At 41.9% G+C, this 25,611-nt stretch overlaps 2 protein-coding genes across 4 annotated transcripts in view; both read left to right on the top strand.

Moving 5' to 3' along the window:
* Positions 1–3,714, top strand: part of LOC129244068 (titin-like) — a 76,384-nt gene extending 72,670 nt beyond the window's left edge. The window contains exons 9-10 of the mRNA XM_054881683.1: positions 3,525–3,576; positions 3,675–3,714. Of these exons, the coding sequence (XP_054737658.1) occupies positions 3,525–3,576; positions 3,675–3,714 (92 nt within the window). The remainder of the gene's footprint in view (positions 1–3,524; positions 3,577–3,674) is intronic.
* A 910-nt stretch (positions 3,715–4,624) lies between these two features.
* The window catches only part of LOC129246318 (myosin light chain kinase, smooth muscle), a 94,059-nt gene continuing 73,072 nt past the window's right edge, over positions 4,625–25,611 (top strand). Inside the window, exons 1-8 of one of the 3 annotated variants that reach the window (XM_054885039.1) lie at positions 4,625–6,385; positions 6,456–7,235; positions 7,634–8,416; positions 8,534–10,129; positions 17,944–18,654; positions 18,733–18,905; positions 23,282–23,369; positions 25,245–25,466. In XM_054885039.1, the coding sequence (XP_054741014.1) occupies positions 4,633–6,385; positions 6,456–7,235; positions 7,634–8,416; positions 8,534–10,129; positions 17,944–18,654; positions 18,733–18,905; positions 23,282–23,369; positions 25,245–25,297 (5,937 nt within the window). In that variant the 5' untranslated portion in view covers positions 4,625–4,632 and the 3' untranslated portion in view covers positions 25,298–25,466. The other 2 variants (XM_054885038.1, XM_054885040.1) reach the window with 2 other exon arrangements.

Raw genomic sequence — 25,611 nt, forward strand, 5'->3', positions numbered from 1 at the left:
CAATCGCATTTGTTATTTTTTCGAGTTAATGAAATAATGGTTCTGCCTGTGTTTGTTTGTATGTATGAATGTATGTATGTGCATATGTGGTGCGCCTAATTATATGATGCGTACTGTGAAGTGTGCTTGTGGATGCTCTAAGTGAAAATTTGGACGATTATCTGGAATGCATGGGCTGTTCCAAAATGAAAAAGCATGAAATCAAAATTTAAGCAGCAACAAATTACAAATTTTAATAATCCTTAGGCATTCACAGCTGTTTCTTTGATCTTAAAAGTCGTTTTAGTGGGTAGTACCAGAAGGTAGTAGTACAAACGAGGGTGGGTGGTTCAGTGAATGCAAATTTAAATAAGCAGAGAATCACCGAACATCGATTTTTAACGCCGAATCGAATCGAACAGAACATAAGTATTTAGGAATGCAGGTAAAAAAACAAGCCTGCACTTTTAAAAAATCCAGTACTTAGAAAAATGCAAACAAGATTATACCAGTTTCAATCGCTTTAAATTTCAGTTCATAGTTCACATATTCATAATAAAAAACTTATTTTAGCGTGAGCCCGTTACACCGTATCGTAAAGGCAGTTTGGAAGGAAGAAATCGTTTAGTGTGAAATGCCACCTTGACAACGAGCATAAACATTATTAAATTGTTTGATCGATACTTTACGAGATATCGATCACTACAGCCTACCTAGAAAATAATGGATTTCTTTTTCCCCCAAAAAATTTGTTTACAGGTTAGGTAGGTGAAATGGTTGAAGTGCCAGTCTGGCACTCCTTAAGTAGCACTGAAGCTCTGTTTTGATAAAGATGAATGGGATTTAGGTAGCAGCACTGCTCCAGACTGTTGAAGAAAGAAGCACCCAGTGACCTCAATCGTCTAGCTGGCAAATTCGGATATTTACAGAGATTCAACAGTCTCCTTCTCTGAAAGGTTCCCACAGCTTCTGCAATGAGGGTTAAATTGTAACCCTAGCTTTTCCGGGTCTGCGCCGATCGTCCAGTGATCGGTAAACACAGTTACGAGTTTGGAAATTCAATGGCGTGGAGTCCAAAGGACTTTCTGAGTCCTTGGCATACCGTATTGGAGCCAAAGGGTTTTCGAAATAGCACATGACGAAATGGAGCTCCATTTTTTCTGCGCTTTCCTGAGAAATAATTTGTGCAGTTCTTCTTTAAAAACTATCAGGGGGATGCCGAGGACCGGGTAGGAGGTCTCTGAGGTCAATTCAGTCCACTTCCTGGCAAGTTCACCAGCAATTTCATTTCCCTCTATGGTCCTATGTTCTTTGTCCTTAGTATACCGTATTGGGGCCAAAGGGTTTTCGAAATAGCGCATGACGAAATGGAGCTCCATTTTTTCTGCACTTTCCTGAGAAATAATTTGTGCAGTTCTTCTTTAAAAACTGTCAGGGGGATGCCGTTGACCGGGTAGGAGGTCTCTGAGACCAATTCAGTCCCCCTCCTGGCAAGTTCATCAGCAATTTCATTTCCCTCTATGGTCCTATGTTCTTTGACACAGATCAGAGAAATGTTACATGCACACCCAAGAGATTTGCTCTCTTTACAGGAGTTCACTAATTTGAATCTGCACCATGTCGTCCTCACTGCTTTGAACGCAGCTTGACTATCGCAGAAAATATTAACAACTTCCTCGCTCCCGCGTTCTCTAAGCATTTTCCTTGCCTGCAGGATCGCAAAGATTTCTGCTTGGAAAACACTAGCAGTATTCGGCAGTTTAAAGAAGATAGATAAATTGGCTGAGTTAGAGAAAACGCCTGCTCCGACTCCTGATTCCATCTTGGAACCATCACTGAAGACAGAGGTGCAAGCTTCGGTGCAGATTTTCCCCTCGATCCAATCCTGCTTTTTTGGAAAGATTGCCCTGGCACGACCCTCAAACTCTACTTTGCGGATAGAGAAATCTGTTCGAAATTCGGCGAAATACTAAGCATCCATATGTTGAAATTGGCAAAACCACTGCGTGGTACATCCACAGCACAACGTGTGGCTTGAGTCCCCATTTTTTTCTGAACATGGATTTTCAGGTGTAGAAAGCTCTACTGGCCTTCTTTACCCGATTTTCCATGTGTAGCTTCAAATGGAGTTTGGAGTCAAGTATCACTCCAAGATACCTAATTTCGGATGAGAGCGGGAGGACGTGGTTGTTTAATTTGGGAAGTTGAAAAGGTTGAGGTTTATATTTTCTGGTAAATAGCACCAGCTCCGTTTTGTCAAAGTTGACTCGGAGGCTGCAAGTGGCAGCCCAGCGACTGAGTACAGGCCTTTCCAAGATCTCAGCCTCATGACTGAGGGAAACGGTCCCGATATCATCAGGACCAAGTCAACGGCGTATGCTACTACCTTAACCCCATTCTTATTTAGCATTATCAGAACTTCGTCAATGGCAAATAGCCAAAGTAGGGGCGAAAGGACACCACCCTGCGGCGTCCCCCTGTGAAGGAATATAGTGACTTTAGCCTCTCTTGCGACCGCATTAACTTTCCTGAGAGACAAATAGGTCTTTCCACCTCTAGTCTATCTAATGCAGTGACAATTGACTCCACGCTGATGTTATTAAAAGCACCTTCTATATCTATGAAGGCCGCCAAAGTTGTACTTTCAAAGAAAAAAAAGGTTGATTGATTTTTAGCGAGATTTGATTTTCTGATTTTAATGTTTTACGTTAGGGTGGCAGGAACTGAGATCTGGTGTGGAAGCACTCGGGTACCCAACAATGAACTTTGGAACAAAAAATTGTCATCTCGCGACAAAGCATCGATATATCATAATTTACGAGGCCGGGTCAGTAAGTCCGTGTCTTTCTGTATTTCTGACCTCTTTACTGAAAAAGAAATACTACTCCTGTCAACAGGCATCTGTCAGTTGACACCTGTCAAAATTTGAATGTGTTGCGTCAGTTAGTTTGTGTTTTACAGCTACCTTTATCAGACTACCCAGTAATTTGAGGAGAAAATGAAAAAAACTGAATTTCGTGTGCTTATTACGCCGATTCACACTTAGAAACCCACTGTTTCGACTGTTGTTTGGTCTCTGGTGTGTGGTGATGGATCCATGTTTCGTCCACGGTTACAAAACGGCGCAAAAACTCCTCCATATTGCGATTAAATAACGCCAAACCTTCCTGTGAAGTTGTTACACGATTGCGTTTGTGGTCGACTGTGAATTACTGGGTAGTCTGATAAAGGTAGCTGTAAAGCTCGTAAGATTCGACTATAAACACCGAAGATGTGAGGAAACATGTAAAGAGGAGACTTCTTCCTTCAAACAATTTTTTTTCTTTTTCAAAATTCTTCTTCGAGGTAGTGGGTTGTCTACAGGAAATTAGTGTCTCTAGTGCCTGTTCCATGCTCACATTGCCCTCTCAGTTCCAAGCCCAGCTTGCGTGATCGTTTCGAGCATAATTTTTTATATTACATTTGTATGTTTCTTTAAGACATTTTATTTTGATAAAAAATACTTAATTATATAAAATTATAAAATAACCAGCAATACTTCTTAGCCGCTATCATTTCCTTTATTCAAATTGAACGGAAAATCACTGGATGCTACAGGTAAACAGTTTGTGTTTCTAAGTATTCATTGTCTCGTGATTATTTATGTATGTAAATACGAATTTATTTAAGACAATTTTTTTATTACTAATCCATAGAAATAAAACGGTTCTTAAACATTCACATGATGAAGTATAAGCAAATTTCGAAATAGTCGGGAAGTGGCGTTTTCACGTGGTATGATTCAATGCCGTTGCATTTACCGTTGCTCTGCTAATGCCATTTGCCTACACTTCTATAGTTTTTTTCTCTTAGCCAAATTATCAAATCGATTGATTTGCATTTCGTACTTTTAGTGTCAGTGCGATCGGCAGAAAAATTTAGAATTGCAAATCGTCGCAACAACAAAAAGAAATAATCTTTGAATTTTTTACACGCCAACTGAGTGCAAAAAATAGCTCGCTAAAAATACAGCGCGTAGTTAAAACACTTCCCTCGCAGCAAACTTTCCGCTTGCTGCACCTCCCCATGCAGCCTCGCTGCAGCTTGGCTGCCTGTTTACATAATTACAAATGAAGAGAAAAAATAAAACAAAAATAACGCGTGAATCTATGACAATTTGGTAAATTTAGACTATTGGCAATTGTTGCAAAGAGCTCGTAAATGCTTCGTCGTTCCACCGATCGATTGTGCTCGATCGTGACCAATATTTGTATGCTGCCTGTGCGTTGCTGCACTTCGAAATCGAGCACTTCGATGTGCATAGTTTAATCGAAAACAACCGTCGTCTATCGTCGTCATCTTTCGACATAGACGAAAACGTTTTCAAAATTTGTTCGGCGCGTTCAATTCAGTTATAGTTAAAATTTCTAATCGAACGGAATCGAATGTTCTCTCCCAATCGATCCGATACGTTGAAATTTTACCGAAAATAATATATATATATATATTGATTTATGAACTCTGAAATCGTTAAACGCTTCGAAAAGTTTTAAATTTGTTAATAAATCGAAATACTTTGTTGTTTTTTTGTGTGTTTAATAAACGCCAACGCGCTACCCTGATTATCCTCGTTTGTTTGATCCTTGATCGATAAAAAAAAAAGTTCTCGAAACGATGGGAGAGACGGAAGGTGAAGTCGGTGCGGCTGATACGCGACCATCTGAGGAGCCTGAATCGACTCCTGTACAGGATACGTTAGCGGTGCCGGTGCAAAAACGTCGAAAAGTGAAATCGCCTACTCCTGGTACGCTGCGCGGTCGCAGCGCTACACCCATACGTGGCAGGAGTCAAACCCCATTCTCACTGTACCTGAACCGTCGCAGCGCTACGCCTTCGACATGGCGCAGCATTACACCCTTCCTAAAGCGGGAGGAAAGGGAGAAAACTCCTTTCGAGCTCGGCAGGGACATTAAAACTCAAATTACTTGCAATAAAGCCGTTTTTGATCGAGCACTAATTATGGATATTACAGAAAGCGAGGAAATTCAAAAACCTGTGCGTTACATAACGACCGATATGTCTGTCATTGATCGTGCTGCCGTAATGGATGTATCGAATGTTGAGGTTATTTACTTGATCGAAGAGTATGAGGAAGTCGAGGAGGAGGAGGAAATCATTGAGGAAGTGAAACCAAAGAAAAAGGCTAAAGGCAAGAAGGCGCGCACACCACGCAAGTCCCTCGAAAGGGAAGCAAGATCCGACTCTATCATTTCGGAAACTGAAGGTGAAAACGGTGAGAGTCGCGGCACTGATCATGAAGAGAGTGTGGAACCGGATGATTTAGATGAGCCTGTGAAGAAAACGAAAAAGAAGGCTGCCCCCAAAAAGAAGGAAAAGAAGGAGAAATCGCCTAGTCCAAAGTTGACCTTGAAATTGGAAATGGGCGGCGGCCAGAAGGCCAGCAAGAAGATGTTTGAGGAGCAGCAAAAGCAACAGGAACAATCAAAAGCACCTGCACCAAAGCCGCCACCAAAGAAGAGCAAACTTGTCTTGCAAATGGAAGAACAGGCCAGAGCTGCTGCCAAGGCGGCAGAAGAAGAAGCGGCTAAGGCAGCAAGCAAACCCAAAGGTGAGACTTTTGCCGAGCGCCAAGAGCGCTTGAAGCAGGAGAAAGAAAAGCAGGACCGCATTGAGGCCGAGTTACGTGCTGCATTACGCGCACAGAAAGAGGCTGAACGTGCAGAGGAAGAAGAAACTGAGGAACAGGAGGAAGATGTTGATGAGGAAGAAGACGATGCAGGTGATGAATCCTTTGCCGGCACGGAGTCGTATGGAGACGAGCTTGGCAGCGAATATCGTGAAGATGAGGAGGATGGCGAAGAAGTAGACGTGGTACCCGAACTGCCCAAGAGCAAGAAGCGACGTGGCAGTAATTCATCCGAGGAGTTTACACGACCCAATCCCTACGATGAGGAACGCTGGAAGCTTATTGCCGAGGAGGAGGGTGAGGAGTTTATGCAACAAATGCGCAAATATAGCATGCGCATATACAAAAGTGAGAAAGAACGTGACGCCGAATGGCAGCGTATACGAGAGCAAGCCCGCTTGCCACATTTCATTGTCTTCCTTACGGATCGCACGGTTGAAGCAGGCCATAATGTTCGGATTTCATGTGCGGTTGGTGGACCCGAGTTATCTGTGTCATGGTTCAAGGACGGTCGTCAACTGGAGCGTGATGCAAAACATCGTATTATTAACAACAACAACATCTTGGTTTTGGAGGTGGTCGCTACCACGATCTTAGATTCCGGCGAGTATTCTTGTGTAGTGGCGAATGTCAACGACACCGTAACCTCGTCTTGTTATGTGACGATTTATGAGGTTTTCAAGGATGAACCAGCACCCCCTTCATGCAAGCTAGTCAGAGGTAAGAATTCGCAAAGGAATACTTTCTTTTTTTTTAATTGTCGTCTTGATGGTCATTGTTTCGATTGCAGAGTACTATCACTTACGCGACGATGAGTTAACCATCGAATGTCACTTACACGGTGTGCCACGGCCAGCTGTCGCTTGGCTGAGAGGCTCAATTGAAATCAAGCCAAGTTTCAAGTTTACCATGCTTGAAGAGGCTCACGGCATCTACAAGTTGCTCATCTACAAGCCGAACAGCAAGGACAGTGGTACTTACGTGTGTAGAGCTGCCAACTCTTGTGGCGAGGTGCAAATCAGCCATCATGTTGAAGTGGCCAAAAATAGGCATTTCCATGCACGTGGCATCTTCCATGCGCGCGATCGTTTCCAAAAGGACAAGGAATTAGCAGCAAAGAAAGCCATGGATGAGGCGCTTCAGTCAAAGGCGGCCTCAGATCAAAAACGCACTACTTCAGCTGCAGAGGCAAGGGAGCGCATCCATCGCGCCTCACCCGAACCATTGGTTTCACCGAAGCAAAAACTCAAGTTTGCCACACAACTGCGTGATCGTATGGCTATGGAAGGTAGCACAGTACGGTTCGTGTGCACCGTTATCGGACCTAGCCCTACGTGTCGCTGGATGAAAGACGACAAATGGGTAGTGGCCGGGCCCACTGTTAAGAATCTGTCCGAGGAGGGCAAGGCTATACTCGAGGTGAGCAAGGTTACATCCGAAGCATCAGGCGTGTACAAATGTGTGGCCAAAAACGAACATAGCGAAATTGACACGCAATGCTACTTCAAGGTGTATAGCGCACAGGCCGATGGCGACGAGCAAGAGCCGATGTTCGCTCTGCCACTCAGAGGTATGGGAAGAGAGCGTGTTTGTTCAAGTGTACTTGTAGAGATCATTAGAGTAGATGTGTACGAAGCATGTCACTCCACTTGTGATGTATTTCATTATCGTAACATTTCGGTAATCGCACACTCACGGACAAAATTCGTGTATTGTATTGTTAATTGGTGTTGTTTGTTTGGTTGGTGAAAAATTAAATCATTAAACTACACAACAATCGCTCAATCGTTTATTCGAAACATCAAGCAAATACCCAATTGGGGTCGAGGTGTCGATTCCCAAAATAGACACATGGCATTTCACATTTACGAGAGTCGCATTGTGTTTCAAATTGTCGGGATTTCTTTGTGTTCTAGCATTTATTTGTCACAGAGCATCGCTTTGATGTTTTTCTGTTCGCTTTCACAGATGTGTACCATTCATCCCAGAACGATTTGATTATCGACACGAAGGTGCGCGGCAACCCCCGCCCCAAGATCACATGGGTAAAGGACAATCTACCAGTTGTACTCGATGATCGTCGCGTACAGATCGAACATTTGGACGGTGTCTGTGAGCTAATCATTAACAAGCCAACGTCGAGTGATAGCGGTGTATACACTTGTACAGCTGAAAATAAATTGGGCAGTCAGACCACCACACACACAGTTGTTGTGGATGTTGTGCAATCCTCGCGTCATTCGAGTTTAATATCCAACATTATGACGGAATCAGATTCCGAAGCTGGCGCTGGAGAAGCAGGCGGCAAGGCGGGCGAGAAAGCCGAAAAAGGCAGTCGGCCTCCAAAAGGCAAGAAGAAGGGCGGCGATGAGGAGGAGGGCACATATGAGCGCCGCAGCCGCATGCCTGATCCCGCACCGAAAATGCAATTGTACTTTATTGCCAATCTGTCGAACCGATACGTAGCCGAGGGATCTAAAGTTAAATTCCAAGCGGTTGTGGGTGGTCCGGATGCTACTTTCAAATGGCAGAAAGACGAACAAAATGTGCCTTTTGGTCCACGCATCCGCAATATGAGCCGCGAGGGTATGGCTTGTTTAGAATTCCTAAATACAGCGGCCGAAGACTCAGGTGTTTACACGCTGTCTGCGCAGAATGAACACTGCAAAATTACCACCTCGGCCTTGTTGCATGTGTACTCTCCGAAGGTCAGCTCCGATGTACAGCCAACGTTTTCACGCTCTCTGAAAGGTAAGTACCTTAACACGACGAACAATTCGCTGTGCGCACTACTTTGTCGCGATTTCGTAATCTTCGTAATCAAGTGAGTTATGTAAAAGTTAATCATTTCTTATTATTCTCTGTTAGAAATCTATCACTTGAATACAAATGAACTTATTTTGGAGACGGGAGTACGCGGTCAGCCCACACCAAAAGTTCAATGGTCTAAGGATAGTATCGAAATACAGAGTGGCGGACGATACCAAATTTTACAGCATCAAGATGGTACTTGTGTGTTGATCATCGACAGACCCGACTCCAAAGACTCCGGAAAGTATGTAGTCCGCGCGGAGAACAGTGCTGGTAAAATGGAAATTTCGCATAGTGTCCTGTTTGAAGGGAAGGCTTCTCATATCGCTGAGAATATTCATGGTGTATTCCATGCTGATAAGAGTCTACTGCGTGCCAAGGCAAAAGAGGAAGAGACCGCAACATCTGTCGAAGCAGCTGAAGGGGAGGAAGGTGAGTCTGAGGAAAAAGACGGTAAAGGTAAACGCAAGAGTAAGGCTAAGAAACCGAAGAAAGAAGAGGAGGAGGCCACTTCATCGGCAACCGATTACGCTTCGGATGCAGGCAGTCTTAAAAAACGAGAAAAAGTAATCGGCATACATTTCGCCACATCTCTTAGAGATCGCGTTGTAGCTGAGGGTTCCAAAGTGAAGATATCCTGCTTCTTGGAGTCAAAGGAGCCACAAGTTAAATGGTTCAAGAACGAGGAACCCATCGCAAATAGTCCCAAAATTAGGGGTCGTCATAGTGAAGGCTTATGCCTACTGGAAATTGCTAGCGCTACGGCAGAGGACAGCGGTGTGTACAAGTGTTGGGCGCGCGACGAGACCGGCGAGGCTTCTACTTTCTGTAAATTGGAAGTGTATGCCGATCCAGGTACTGGCGATGTGCCACCCACTTTCACACGCAACATCAAGGATACCTATCATGGCAAAATAAATGAGCTACAGTTGGATGTTCATGTGCGCGGTCTGCCCACGCCCTCAGTAACTTGGGTTAAGGATGGTGTCAAAATTGAGTCGAGCGAAAAGTATCAACAGATCGACCACGATGATGGACTAAGCGAGCTTTTTATTTTCGATCCATTGCCGTCAGACAGTGGCAAATATGTATGTCAGGCTGAAAATCGTGAGGGAAAAGCTGAGATCAGTCATCTGGTGAATGTCGAGCCTAGACGTCGGCGCCCAGTTTCGCCACCTAGGGAAGCTAGGCCACCAGTGAAGCCACCAACTGAGGACGAGCAGACGGAGGGTGAAGAACAGGAAACAAAGAAGAAGAAGAAGAAGGCCAAGGATGATGAAGAAGGCAGTAGCAGGCGTGAGGCTCCACCACCACCAGATCTTAAGAAATACCTATACCTGAGAAATTTCCTCTCGAATCGTACCGTCAAAGCGGGTAGTAACGTTAAATGGATGGTCAATATTGATGGACCTGAGCCAACTGCACGCTGGTTCCATGGTGAACAACCCATCGCCTTCGGGCCGAAGAGCAAAATGTCCTGCCAGGATGGCATTGCATGGCTCAATTTGATAGGCGTTACTGAAGAGGATGCCGGCCAATATATACTGCGCGTCAAAGGTTCAGAGAACGAGGTAGTTAGCACATGCGAGCTCTTCGTCTACAAGACCGGTGTGGAGGAGGTAGTAGCACCCGTGTTCACTGTCGGCATCAAAGGTAAAGCGAATTTGCATGTATTTATAAGCTGATTTTGGGAATGTGTGACTTGTGTTGTCGAACTGTGCGTCCAATGGTTGTGTCGAAGTAACGCAGGTATGCTATTGTATAAGAGTAGAAGTTAATGCCTAGCTCGCTGCTCGTACTAATGCATTTCATATTTGTAGTCTAGTTATTCAAATGCAGCGTAATCGTCTATTATTTGTGATCTCCATTTTCATTCTGTTTGTGTCTCGCTTTGTTATCAAACCATTTCATAGATTCTTATGACAAAGAACAAAATGAAATAGCGCTCGAATGTAAGGTATCGGCAAATCCAAAGCCCAACATATTTTGGCAAAAAGATAACACTTTGCTGCCATTGGACAAGGAAAAGTACAAATATGTGGACTTGGAAGATGGGGTCACACAACTATTCATACTTGCGCCGAATAAGGCAGATACTGGTCTTTACACTTGTTATGCAGAGAACGAGAGTGGACAGATGAAGATTAGCAAATTCCTGGACATTTCCGACTATCAACAAAAGTTAACGCAGAAACGCACACTACAAACGGCCATACAAGAACCAGAACCAGCTGTCGCCACCAGAGAAGATGAACGCGAAACTAGCGCGCAGTTGAAGTCGAAGGCTAAAGAAGAGAAACTGAAGTTGAATGCGGACACGGTAATGAAACCAATGTCCATTGCCGAGGGTAATAAGGCGCAACTGATATTCTATGTGAGTGGCTACATTGAGGAGGTATATTGGTTACGAGGCGACGAGCGCGTCACAAAAGATATGCGCCACAAAATGTACAACATTAACGGTGCGATCAGCATGGAGATACACAATGCCAAGGTCGACGACACAGGCGTTTACAAGTGTGTGGTGCGAAATAGTAAGAACACCATCGAAAGCAGTTGTCATTTGACGGTCTACGATCAAACAAGTGGCCAGCTGCCGAGTAGTTTTGCGAGCGATATCAAAGGTAAATTTTATATAGCAGAAAGAGTATAAGTTTAAGCAGATTACCAAGTTAAGCGGTACTCAGCCGCAGTTGGTTCGAAAAATTTGTAGTAATTTTCATTATGCGTGCCCTAAACACTATTAATACCCCTACCACGTTGCGAAATTATAAGCATACCACTACTTTTTTTTAATAAAAATATAAGGGGTGATTTTTTAAGAGCTATAGGACGGTTTTTCAAAAAAACCCGTAAAATTCAGAAAAATGCTTGAAATTTTTATTTAAATCGATAGTACAGTCCATACAATTTAATGTTTGAAAATTATTTCATGCAAATGTTGACCGCGACTGCGCTTCAAATGGTCCATCCGCTTAGTCCAATTTTGGCATACTCTTTCCAATGTTTCGGCCGGTATCTCACATATAAATGCTTTAATGTTGTCTTCCAATGCGTTAACTGAAGCAAGCCTGCCTCTGAATAGACATGAGCTTTAACATAGCCCCAGAAAAAATAATCTATTGACAGGTCCCCAACGTGAAATAAAATGTTCACCGAACTCGCCTCTCAACAAGTCCATTGTTACGCGTGCGATGTGGCATGTGGTACCGTCTTGCTGAAACCAGATGTCATGCAAGTCAAGCTCTTGCATGTTGGGCAAAAAAAAGTTGGATATCATTTCACGGTAGCGCTCACCATTCACAGTTACGCTACGATTCGCAGCATCTTTGAAGAAGTATGGTCCAACGATACCTCCAGCCCATAAACTGCCCCAAACTGTGACCTTTTCTGGATACATTGGTAGCTCTTGGAATTTTTCTGGCTGATCTTCACTCCAAAATCGACAATTCTGCTTATCTACGTACCCATTGATCCAAAAATGAGCTTCGTCGCTAAACACAATTTAAACTTTCTTAACAGAACACGCATTTTTATAATAAAATTTAATGATTGGCAAGCGTTGTTCATTTGTAAGACGATTCATGGTTAAATTATAGACCAAACTGAAGATGTTTGACAGTGAAACAGTTAGTTCTTATGTATATAATTGGCGGGTATACCCTTTTTGGCTGTTTGGCGGAGCTCCTCCTTCTATTTGTGGCGTTTGTCTTGACGTTGTTCCACAATTGGAGGGACCTACAGTTTCAAGCCGACTCCAAACGGCAGATATTTTTTGTGAGGAGCTTTTTCATGGCAGAAATACACTCAGAGGCTTGCCATTGCCTGCCTAGGGGCGACCGCTATTAGAAATATGTTTTTCTTCATTTTGTTGTTTCACCGAGATTCGAACCTACGTTCTCTCTGGATTCCAAATGGTCGTTACGCACCAAGCCATTCGGCTATGGCGGCCGCCAATAAAGTACTTACTACAACAAAAATCATGGAGATTTATTTCATGTACATATTTCTTTAAAATTTTATCAAATTCTTCAACCTTTTCATCAGAATTTCTAGAATTTTCCTGGATATATAATACAATTTCGAGCCCATTAAATTTTAGTAATTGCAAGTTCCAAGTGTTGCTGCTGCTGTTTTAGTTAGCAAACAAAATGCAGGTAACACTGCTGCTCGGCTTGCCGCAACTAATCAATGGTGCGATTTAGGGGTTGGACCCGCAGCCGTAACACTAGGTCTGGGTCCAAACAATCTTGTTGCCTCTTGTTTGAGTGAACCATACGTTAAAAGGTTATTTAGTACTATAAATCCAGCGAGATGTGAGTGGGTTGACAAATACTTGGTTGGAAAAACTGCCTACGATTCTTTACTGATGACTCAAAGCCTAACGATAAAGTTGGATTTGGCTGAAATTCTAGCCATTAAAGATGTTGCTGTTTGGTTAGGCTAACATGTGACTACCTTTAGAGAGTAATCCATATCTCTTCTGATAGCCAAGTGGGATTAAATCTCTTGGTGGGATTGTCTCTCGTGGGCTTGTCATTCCATCAGTGCTCGCAAATGCCGGGCATCTCTTAACGAGTTGGTTGAATATTTCCACATCCATTTGCTATGGGTTTCAGGGCATGGTGACATACCAGAGAATTGTAAGCAGACACATTAGCGAGAGGAGGCACTACCACTCGCCACCCTCTTGATATGGAGATGGTAGGTGCACCCCTCTCAACCTACAAACTGCGTGCTGCAAGTAGCATTGCCACTACAGCCAACACGAGATGGGTTGACATGTAATGCTGCAAAAAAAATTTGACCAAAATGGGACGCTAGGCGCTCAAAGGCACTACTTAATCGGTCAAAGAAAAATGTCTTTATGTTAGTTGATTTGATCACTGATTTCAAAGATTGAAAGTACCTCATTCAGAAGCTGCAAGAATGACGAGGAGGAAAAGTCCGTTAGACACCTTCTCTGCTACTGTCCCCAAGTGGCATGAGGCTAGGTTAATATACTTTGGCGCATCGTTCTTGAATGACACTGATGACCTTAGGGATATAAGTGTCGGCCTGACTAATGGGTTTGCACTTAAAACAAAATGGCTTAACTAGGAGTAAGAGCTAAACGGCTACTGTGGTATCACAATGGATCGGCAACGGTCTAAGTGAATTGGTTTCGACTGCTATGTCTACCTATCTATCTACCTAAGTTCCAACTGACTACTGAATACCGTTGATTTTTGACAATTTTTTCACCGAAGTGTCACGCTTTTTCTTCTAGTACCTGCTCGAATTTTTTTATATAGAAGCACTATCAACAACAAAAAAAAAAATTAAATGGGTGGTATTTTTTAGTTAATTAAAACTTGCATTTGGTTGGTTGAGTGAAGTGAGGATTTATTCAGAATCCAACTAGCGCTTCCGCAACATTTCATTGCCACATCCTAGTTACCAGTTTATTTGCAGCATGACTTTGTCCAGTCTGGATTTCTTAAGAACCTTATTAGGTTTTTGAAGTCTAAGCCAGACAGGTAGTTCGAGACTTTTGAACAGTGGTTTGCCCAGGGTTGACATTCTTTCCTTCCATAGGGCAGGGCATTCAGGGGTTATACGCAGTTATGAAGCAAATAAAAGACGGGTTGTCAAGGATTTATCCTGAAGAAACTTCAGAATATTTTAATTTGAAAATTTTTGGCGGTTATAAAAGCATCCTTCAAGAACGTAACAAAATTTTTTATTTATGAAAATGTTGATTATAGAGCGCGCTGCAGGCGATTTCTGGAACCTCCTTTAAAAAAAGGCGATTTACGGTGTACATCATAAATCAGGATTGGATTATCTGAAATCAAAAAACCAAACAAATTTTGTTAATATATTAGATTATCTAGTAATTAATCGTTCGGCTAATCAAAATAGTGAATTTTCACAAAATGGCAGCTTTTAAAAGAAATGATTTCGATTTTTACGTTAAAATTTGACCGTAAATTGATTATAAAATGGAAAATAAGTATCAGATTTACAAAAGGAACGATTAATTACTAGAAAATGTATCTTTAAAGATTGAGTTAAGGGGGGATTCTACTGTAAAAATCAAATTTTCATGGATTTTGTTTTCATACTTGTATTAATTTAATTAGTAAAAAAAAGTTTAGGGTTACATAAACACAGGTCTTGAGTGTACAAAAAAATTTTTTAAATTTATTTTCATTTCAAAATGGCAGCTGTACAGCCGCTCCCCCGAAACGCCTTTTGAAATCTGCCCACACTGTCGCGCATTTAAAAAAAATCTGAAATGAAAAAAACCAAATTTTTTTTATTATATATCATTATTTTTAGTTGTTAAGCCTATTACTTGCAAAAAAAAAATTTTTTTGTAAAATTTTTGAAGTTTTTTAAAAAATCGACATTTTTTTGTTGCATTTTGTTATTAAAAAAGGGGTTATAAATAATAAATTTTTTCCCACCATAGCTTTAAAAACTAGTAAATATTGTTAAAAATATACTATCAAAGTTTGAGCTTGATATGTTAATTTTTCACGGAGCTGTGATGTGGGCAATTTTGAAAACGTGGTTTCGAGAAAAACACGCTTAAACAATTTTTCATAATTACAGCTTAATCAGCTATTCCTGCCCCATATAACATTTCGTCTGCTCTTACTATTTCATTATCCTCTTCAAGAAGAGCCTCTGTACGAGAATCTATAGATATTCTGACATGGGTAACCAAGTAGAAGGTTGGAGTAGGGAACGTCTTATCTCTTGATCAAGCGCATATGACCGTAAACCGCTTGAGCGCTCAGTTTATACCTGCTTTGCTAAAACTTTTATAACTTGAAAACTATTCAAGATTTCTTTTTAAGATTTTCATGGAACATTCTGGAGTTGTTTCTGAGTATGTTTCAACAAAAAGTAAAAAATCGATTTTTTTTAAGTTTTACAGTAGAGGCCCCCCTTAAAACGGTTGACCGATCAAACAAGCCGTTTTCGAGATATCGTGTACACCGACTTGAAAAATGCCATTTTGAAAAAAACACGTTTAAAGTTTCAATACCTACCTTAAAACGTGCCGAGGCATCTCTACATATTTAGGTATAACTCCGAAAGTATTGCTTAGATCTACTTCAAATTTCGTGCGTATACTTTTGAATATATGTACATTACAAAAATGCAATAAAAAAAATCGATTTTTTTGAAAGTCATAACTGCGTATAACCCCTTCACAGAGGAAATGGAAAATCGTTTCCTTTTTTCCTCTGGTTGTTTACAACTGCGACAGTGTACGTTGTGAGGGATACCCATTCTGGCTGCTTTTTCTCCGATAGACCAGAAGCTAGTTATCACCGTCTATCGTTTCATATTTATCAATCTTGACGTTTGTTTGTGGTTGTAGGTGGGCCAAGACGTTCTGCTAACCTTGCATGTTGTCTGATCTCGCCATCTACAACCCGCGATTCGGAGGCATGTTGAGGATATTGCATTCTTGATTACACCCAGTAGTGTGAATACCGATTCTGCAAGAATCCAAAGATTCATGACAGCTCCCCCGCTTGCCAGTTCGTCCGCTTTTTCGTTACCTTCAATGTTCCGATGTCCCGAGACCCAGATTAAGGTAACTTTATGGTTTACACTCAAGGTGGTAAGGCTATTCCTGCTTTGTGTAGCAGATTTGTTCTCCCAGTTTAGAAGCTGTTGTAGGCGAATCCAGTGCCTGGGTTGCAGCTTGGCTATCCGAAAGAATCGCGAAATTGCCTTTCAAATAGAAATCTGCGATTAGTAGCCTACATACAGGCTTCCTCAATTGCCAATACTTCCGTCTGAAAGACACTGCAGATATAAGGAAAACGCACAGATTTTTCAATTCTAAGTCTATGAGAATATAATGTTTTGGAGCAGGTACACCACAATCCATTTTAGAGCCAGATGTGGAGATTATAGTGTCGAAGTTGTTTAGTGAGAATCCCTTATTCCATTCCTCTTTAGATGGAAAGAGAGTGGCAAAATTTCTATTGAATGTTATCGTCGGGATGCTGTAATCAGTCTTCTCCGAAGTGTACTGAGTTTCTCGTAATAATAGACTGGCCATAAGTTGCTATTTGTTGCACTAAACTTGAATGGACTATAAAGCAGACACAAAAAGGTTCAAAAAATCCTATTTAAAAAGGTGAAATTTTTCATGGAATTTTGAAAAGTTCTGCAAAATTTTTTACAAATCTTGAAACTTTGCGTTATTTGATTTTTTTTTTGTAGTAAGAAAAAAGTGGTATGCTTTTAATTTTGTGAGAAGAAATCGTAGTGGTATGAATTGGTAGTGGTTAGGGCAAGTAGTAACCCATTTGATATATACTTTCCCCTCCAGAATCATATGACGCGCAATGCAACGAGATCACACTCACCTGTCAAGTGCACGGCCGTCCGAATGTTACTTGGCTGCGCGATGATCACAGCATTTCCAATAATCGTTACAAGTCTATCGAAGCGTTGGGTGGCATACGGAAATTGATCATACGCAATCCTATTCCCACGGATTGTGGCACTTTCTCCTGCTTCGCCGAGACCAACGATCTCATCCATGCCATCAGCAAATCCATACGTACCAGCGATCTCAAACGCTTAATATCTACAACTACAGAAGCTATTACTAACGGTGAATATATATCGCATAGCCGGCGCTCATCCCAAACTCCTTACGAAGCCGTGCGCAGTAATGGCGAAGTGTCAGCGCACAGCACTACTGAAGCAGCCATCAAACGCGCGAGAGAACGCCGACCATTGGGCATGATTGCCCAGAGTAAACCATTGTTTAGCACTTTGTTGCATGATCGCACGGTTACCGAGGGCTCCAGCATACGGCTGAGTTGCAATGTGGTTTGCGACGGCGATACGCGTATTGAGTGGCTCAAGAATCATCGGCCACTACCTAACGACGGCAGTTTTCTGACCATGTTCCGCAATGGCATAGCCTCATTGGAAATTGGTGTGACGAGTGTGGAGGATAGTGGCAATTATACGTGTCGTGCCATCAATGATTACGGCGAAACGTTTACGCATGCGCAATTACGCATTTACAAGCACTACGAGGATGCCGTGGAGCCTTCGGCGTTTGTGCAGTCAATCAGAGGTGGAGTATTGTTGAAATAGGTCTATTATAGGTTATTACATACATAAATAGTTTCTGACCGATATGCGGGAGCGAAATAGAGAAATTTGCTCCGACTTTTAACTCAACTTCTCTTTTTTTTAATTAAATATATTTTTTGTCGTGTTCGGTGCTTAAGTGTTGTTTTATGTACGCATGCTTGGGTAGATGGCAGTCAAATTCGAGGAGCTATTTTCAGCAATAAGATTTTGTAAAATTACCGGCCATTTTTTGTTTTTAGAAAATTTTCCATTCATTCATTTTGATTGCCACCTGCTCTACTCAAATCCGCAATAACATTTCTTAAATTTACGAGTATTTATGTACACATCTGTCCCTCCAGATACTTATTCGATTAACGAGAATACATTGGTGCTGGATTGTCGCGTGCGCGGTAAGCCACGTCCTGACATCCAATGGATGAAGGGCTCCGATTTGATCAACGAAAGCGACCAATATCACATTGTTGAGTCTGCGGATGGCTATACAAAGTTGATTATTAATAATCCAACTGAGAAGGATTCCGGTCTCTATGCGTGCGTAGCTCGCAACGAGGGTGCCGAAAATAAGATTACTCACCAAGTGGACTTTGTTGGACGTGAACGCTTTGCACTCGAGAAGACACATGGCTACTTCCATCGCGATCCAAATAAGCCACACTTTAGTGTACCGCTCAGCAACCAGACTGTGTGTCCCGGTGGTACAGTTGCCATTTCGGCTGAATTCATGCAGTCGTCCACACCCTTGGAAATACAATGGTTACGCAATCGTCAACCTGTCGCTGGTCAGGCGGGTATAAAAACATTCATGGAAAATGGTGTATATACATTAGCCATACTGAATGCACAACCCGAACTCGAGGGTACCTACACATGTCGTGCTTCGAATGCCTTCGGTCGTATTGAATCGCATGTGAGTGTTGATGTGGCTACCGGTGCACCGAAGAATGAACGTCCACCGCTGTTTTTGTCACGACCAGAACCGGAAATGAAAATATTAGTCGGTGATCCATTCTCGATTTCGTTCCGTATTGCGGGCGAGCCCAAACCAAAATGTGAGTAAAATGAGTGGAGTGGGAAGTACAAATTGGGTAATTTAAATAATTTGTATATATGGATTTTGTTCTTTTCAGTGACGTTTTTGAAGGGAACCAAGGATATAACCAAGTCGGACAGAGTTAGTAAGGAGGTGTCGGATGACTATACAAGATTTACGGTACAAAGTTCACAAATCGCCGATTCGGGCACATACTTCGTCGTTGCGCGCAATAACTTTGGCACCGATAGAGTATTTGTGACCATTGCGGTAAGTTGTGGAGTGAAGTGAAGTGAAAATTTAGCTAAACTAATGATTTTATTGATAAACTAATACACTCACACATACATATATAATGCAATACATTCTAAGCAAGAGCAAGTCATTTATGTGCTTAAGGGAGTTCTGACGGTGAGTTAGAGCGATAATAATTAAAGCAGAGCTAATTATTTTTTGAACACGCCTCGTATTTGGCATGTCTGCTGCGAAGTAGCTTTCAATAGAAAGGAAAAGCATCCATACTATGGGACTATGGACAGCCCAGCTGCAGTCCGAGCACTGCATTCGGTCGCAGCAACCTCTAAATTGGTGGAACAAAGCAGGAATAGCCTTACCACCTTGAGTGTAAACCATAAAGTTACCTTCATCTGGGTCTCGGGACATCGGAACATTGAAAGTAACGAAAAAGCGGACGCACTGGCAAGCGGGGGAGCTGTCATGAATCTTTGGATTCTTGCAGAATCGGTATTCACACTACTGGGTGTAATCAAGAATGCAATCTCCCCAAAACAAAACTACGAATCGCGGATTGTAGAGGGAGAGATCAGATAACATGCAAAGTAAGCAGAACGTCTTGGCCCACCTACAACCACCAACAAACATGAAACGACGGGTTGCCTGCAGACTCAGGGCGGTGATAGCAGGCTTCTGGTCTATCGTGGAAAAACAGGCATCCCCCACAACGCACACTGTCGCAGTTGTAAACAACCAGAGGAAAAAAGGAAATGATTTTCCATTTCCTCTATGAATGCCCTGCTCTATGGAAGGAGAGAATGTCAGCCCCGGGCAAACCACTGTTCGAGAGCCTCAAATACCTATCTGGCTTAGACGTCAACAACCTAATAAGGTTCTTAAACCACACAGACTGGACATAGTTACGCTGTAAATAACCATTAAATAAGTTGGTAGCACGGAGGTGGCAATAAAATGTTGTGGAAGCGCTAATTGGATTCTGGATGAATCACCAATTTAACGAACAATGAGACTATGGTTGCAGCTGAGTATTTCCTGCTTTCATACTCTTGCAGATGGTATAGTTAGGAACACATACAGTGGACACTCGTCTATAGATGATTATATTGATTTTGCACTCGCTTTTTTCTCAGTTGCTCAATTTGTATTTTAAATACTTTGGATCACTCTCCTTCGACTCTTCTTAGAAGCTAAATATATCTCTTATCAAGTTTAGCGAGCCCAAGCATTTCAGATCCACGAACACGGTGCGCAAGAGCAGTTTAGACTCCGAAACTGAAACCGAATTGCGGTATCTACCAAGAGGAAGTAATAATTATTCGAAAATTCATGAAATACCATAACTTCAGATAAGGGGCAGGGACTTGATTTGTTCTTTTGTGTTCCAGTAGGTAGGTGAAATAGTTGAAGTACCACTCTGGCACTCCTCAAGTAGTACTAAAGCGCCGTTTCGATACCATTATGAGACCTGCAACAGGCAGTTATCTACAAGCAGCCAGAGCTGTTGATGTAATGGAGAGGATTCATGGGACTTAGGTTGGCGCACTGTCCCAGACTGTCGAAGAAAGAAGCACCCAGTACCTCAATCGTCTAGCTGACAAACCTGGACATTTACAGAGAAGGTGCTCAATAGTCTCTCCTGCTCTGAAAGGTCTCCACAGCTTATGCAATGAAGATTAAATGGTAAACCTAACTTTTCCGCGGGGGTGTCGAACGATTATTGGCCTGTTGGCACAACTACGTGTTTGAATTTTGAATGGCATGAAGTCCCCAAGACTTTCTGGGTCCTCCGTCTATTTTACTGGGGCTAAAGCGTTTTCGAAATACCACACGAAGAAATGGAGCTCCATATTTTTTTTTATTTTTTGCGCTTTCCTGATAAATATGTTGTGTAATTCCTCTTTAACAACAGTCAGGGGGATGTCGATGATCGAGTAGGAAGTCTCTGAGACAAATTCAGCCCTATTCCTGGCAAGCTCATCAGCAATTTCATTTCTCTCTATGCTCCTATATCCTGAAACCCAGATCAGAGAAATGTTATCTGCACGCAAAAGAGATTTGATCTCCTTCTTACCGGCGTTGACTAATTTCGATATGCACCATGGCGTCGTCAGAGCCTTGATCTTGGCTTGACTATCGGAAAAAATGTTAAAATCTCCCTTGCTCTCCCGTTCCCTAAGCATTTTGCATGCCTGCAAAACACTAGCAGTATTCGGCAGTTTTTAGAAAATTGACTGATTTGGAGAAAACCCCTGCTGCAATTCCCGATTCCATCTTAGAGCCGTCAGTGGGGACAGCTGCACCAGCTTCGGTGCAGATTTCTTCTCGTTCCAATACTACCATGTCTCTTTAGAGATTGCCTCCAGTGGCCAAACTTCTTTAACCTGATTTTACTAGAGCAACGACTTTTAGTCGATGGCAAGTAAGTGCAAAACGATCTGAAACGTCAAAAGTATAAGAAAAATTATTGCTTTTCGCCTCTTTGGAGGTAATGAAGCACCTTCACCTCCACCTCCACTTTCAAGTCTATTTCTTAAACTAAAATGTTGCTCTAAATGTCACTCACGGGCTCTCGAAGATAGAGTAAAACTTGGGTGATCCATTAGTAAAAAAAAAAAAAATATCAGCAGGCTTATGATACGGATAGTTTTTTCTAGTTTTTCTAGATTTTATAAAAGACTCAGCGCTGAGCTTTGCTTCTTTGCGTCCATATGAAGATAGTATTAAAAAGATCACCACAGGATGCCATAGCCTCCCATATACTCGCATTAGACTGCCACTGAGTAGCAAGCCTTTCTCCAAGCCGTCAAGCTCAAAAGAAAACATTCGAAGGCTCTGCGCTCAGTAAATGAACGCAAGTTCAAAACACCATAACTTTTTTGTGTGAAATTAGTTTGTTTCAAAGACAAAATTGTTCAAAAATTATTACAATTTTAACATATATTCACTTTAGCTCGATATGACCACCTTTTACCTTGACTATAGCCTTCAAACGGTCAAAAATGAGTTGCACGCTGCACGAATGTGATCTTGAGGTATTTTGGCCCATTTTCGTATAATCGCTTTTTTCAGCGCATCCATACTGGCATATTTTTTAGTCCTCCCCTTGCTCCCCAAAATGGACCAGATGGAATAGTCCATCGGATTTGCGTCTGGCGAATTCGAAAGCCATTGTGTGGACGAAATGAAGTGTGGAACATGAGTTTTTAACCATTCTTGGTTCAAACGAGCTTTATGAGACGGTGCCGAGTCCTGTTGCAACATCCATGGTCTACGACCGAAATGTTTTTGTGTCCACGGCTCTAAAGTAGTTTCTAAAACATTTTCCCGATAATAAGTTGCATTCACTTTGACACCAGGCTCGATAAAAACGATTGGAGAGCGTTCATCAGCGATCACTGCGGCCCAAACCATTCATTACTTGCGATGGGAAATTGCTTCGAGTGGCCATACGTAGGCTTAAATTCTCGTAAGCACGAGAATGTTAGGTAGGCAGAAGTGGCAGTCGGTATCTAAACCAACTCACTTAGACCGTTGCCGAATGAGGAAGAGGAAAAAACAGTTCAGCACTTCCTTTGCGATTGTCCAGCCCTAGCAGGTTGTCTAGGTAAATACTTTTTCAATTCCCTTACAGAGCTGTCTGGCGGGGGTCAGCTCTAAGTTTCATAAGAGTCACTAAATGGTTCCACGAAGGAAAGTAAATGGGGTGCCCGTGCAGCAACGGTCCTGTAAGGTCTAAGTGAGTTGGTTGTGAGACCGATTATCACCATAACCTAACCTAACCTAGACCGTTGCCGATCGTTTGTGATAACACAAAAAATATATATTTTTTGAAAAATAATAGAACGAAAAAAGTTAAAAAAATACTTTGTATATGTAATGTATCGAAAAAATCATCCGTACCCAACGGACTGAGGTGGACTATGACAAAATTTTTGCATATGCCTTCTGTAGGGTAGCTGGGCGGCTTTTAAGCAAAAAAAAATTTTTTTTTTTTTTTTTTTTGTTTAATTTCTACAGTGACCTAACCCCTTAAGTGCTAAAATGACTTGCTTTTTAATTGCAATTTAATCGCTCTTTGCCATTACTAACCACTATTCGCTTTCTTGCACTCTTTTTTATAGGTTAAGGCTCCCAAAAGGAAAGAATAATCCCAAAAATTATGCTTAAATGGCAAGCCACGCCTCTTATAAAATAACAAAACAAAAAAAGCTCTGCACAAATAATAAAGCTTCTTTACATGAGGCAGCTATTTTTGTTGTATGTCTTGTTGTCCTGTATTTCTAGTTCCCTTTTCAGTTGATATCCTTATTCCCATCTCTGTTTGTGTAAGTGATTGTTTTTGATTTTTTTTTTCTGGGTGCCTGTGTGTGCACACCATTTCGATTCACTAGGTAATGCCACGCGCACGCTCCGAAACGCCGACATCGCCACGCTGGGGTCAGCGCCTCGAAAGTTTCCCTGACGTTTCATATTTCAGAGGTGAGTTTTCGTAGTAAATGTAAAAAAAAAACAAAATCTGTCTTCTGTTTTCTTGTTGTCCTGCGTGTTAGTAACTGAGCGAGTTTGTAGTGTAAGGCCCAGTTAGTCTAGAATTAAGTACCGTAACTTAACTTAACCAAATCTGTGATATGGAAAGCTTAGACAGAAATCACGCCACCACAAGAAGCTTGAGAACTCGTAGATTTCAAAGTCTTAATTTGCCTATTTTGTTAAATTGAGAGCGATGAGATAATATGGCTTTTCAGATGCTAATTTTTCCAACTCACCTGATATGGCATCATCGACGGTTAACTGTCGAAAAGCTGAAAAATGAAATATAACAGCAGGTTCTGTAAGCCACTTTCGCGCGAATTCCAATGAAAACTGTGCCGAACAACTTCAATCAAAGTCCCTCGAGAGTGAATTATACATAGAGCTTGCCGATAAAAATAAAAGTTAAATGTCACTAAGACGAGTAGACGAGTTCTGCTATCTCGGAAGCGCCATCAACAAAAATAGCGGGTCAGCAGGCGACATTCGCGGTCGAGTATTAAAGGGCCGCCCTGTGTTTGATCTTTTGGACAAACTGTGAAGATCATCACGTATATCTAGGCGCACGAAATTGAGGATTTTTGAATCTACTGTAAAGTCTGTTCTTCTGTATGGGTGTGAGACAAGGAACACAACATTGCGTGATATACAACCTACTGCATCTTCTTGACTTACGCGATATCCGTTTACGCGACTTTAGCCGAGCTCAACAAAGGGCACCAGTCGTTTCTTTCTTGTGCTAACCGGGGTCAGCTAGACACACCAGAGCTTTCCAATGCAGAGGAGGCCTTCCTCTTCCTCTGATACTACCAGCTGGTACCACATCGAATACTTTCCGAGCCGGAGCATTTGCTTCCATTCAGACGACATGACCCAGCCAACGAATCCGCTGGATCTTTATTCGCTGCGTTATATCTCTGTCTTCGTAAAGCTCATACAGCTCATTGTTCCATCGCCTACGATACTCGCCATCATCAAGGTGCAAAGTTCCAAAAATTTTCCGCAGTATCTCTCTTTCAAACACTCCAAATGACGTCTCATCCAATGTTGTCATCGTCCACGCTTCTGTGCCATACGTTAGGACGAGCATGTGGAGAGCCTTGTAGAGTATACAACCACTTCAGGTATTTATGGATCGTAGGTCTCGAAAAATTGTGCGCGTGCTTTGGCCTGATATTTTTACTAACAACGAACTCTGGGTATTGACGAAGCAGATACCCGTCGTTCAAAAGCAGCCCTATATTGGGACCCGCAAGGCAGTCGGAGATGCGGTAGGCCATCTAACAGGTGGAGCAGTGGAAGGAGAAGCGCGAACAGCTGGTCGAAAAATTGTGTGCCTTTTCTGGCCTGATATCACCACTAATACCGACCTCTGGGCATTTGCGAAGCAGATACCTGTCCTTCAAAAGCAGCACTAAACTGGAATCCGCCAGGCAGTCGGAGATGCGGTAGGCCATCTAACAGGTGGAGCAGTGGAAGCAGAAGCGCGAACAGCTGGCCGCACTTGGCGACAAATGAAATTTTTAGCTTTAAATAAATCGCGTTTTAACTTGTTTGCTGAGGCCCTTCGTTCCACCTAGAAGCTACAGGAAATATATATGTATATACTTATATATATAAGAAAGTTAACAATCGTTCTTACGCGAAGTTAAGTTAAGTTTAGACTAACTGGGCTTTCAGTTCTTCCTGCTGCATCGTTCGTTTGAAATGTAGTTTGTATGTCAGCCTTGAATTTTCGTCCGGTCAATTGTGAAATTTTCGTTACACGTTTTGAAGATTTCCACTTCTTAAAACTTCTTCTATTCCGTATGCTTCTTTTTGCAGATTTTTCAAAAGCGCTTTATGGATTTGAATTTGTTTTAATTTGTTTTGTTTAGAGATTTGAATTTCTTGAAAATTTATGATTTGAAAATATTGTATTTAAATTTCTTTAGTATTCCAATTGATAAGTTGCATCTTTTACTTTTTTACAATTATTTAGTCACAATTGTATTACGATATTTCCTGTTCAACGTGATCAAATTATTTTATATGGTTTACATCATATCCAGCTTATACATTTAGATACAAAAACAATATGAAAATAAATAAAAATGTTTCTCCGGGGAATCGCATGGTGTTTTATTGAGTTCCATCAATTTTCGAAGGTTTCGAGAGTTATTTTCAACTTTACTTGTTATGGTCGTTAGGG

The sequence above is a fragment of the Anastrepha obliqua genome, chromosome 4, assembly GCF_027943255.1.
Source record: "Anastrepha obliqua isolate idAnaObli1 chromosome 4, idAnaObli1_1.0, whole genome shotgun sequence".
NCBI classification, from domain to species: Eukaryota; Metazoa; Arthropoda; class Insecta; order Diptera; family Tephritidae; genus Anastrepha; species Anastrepha obliqua.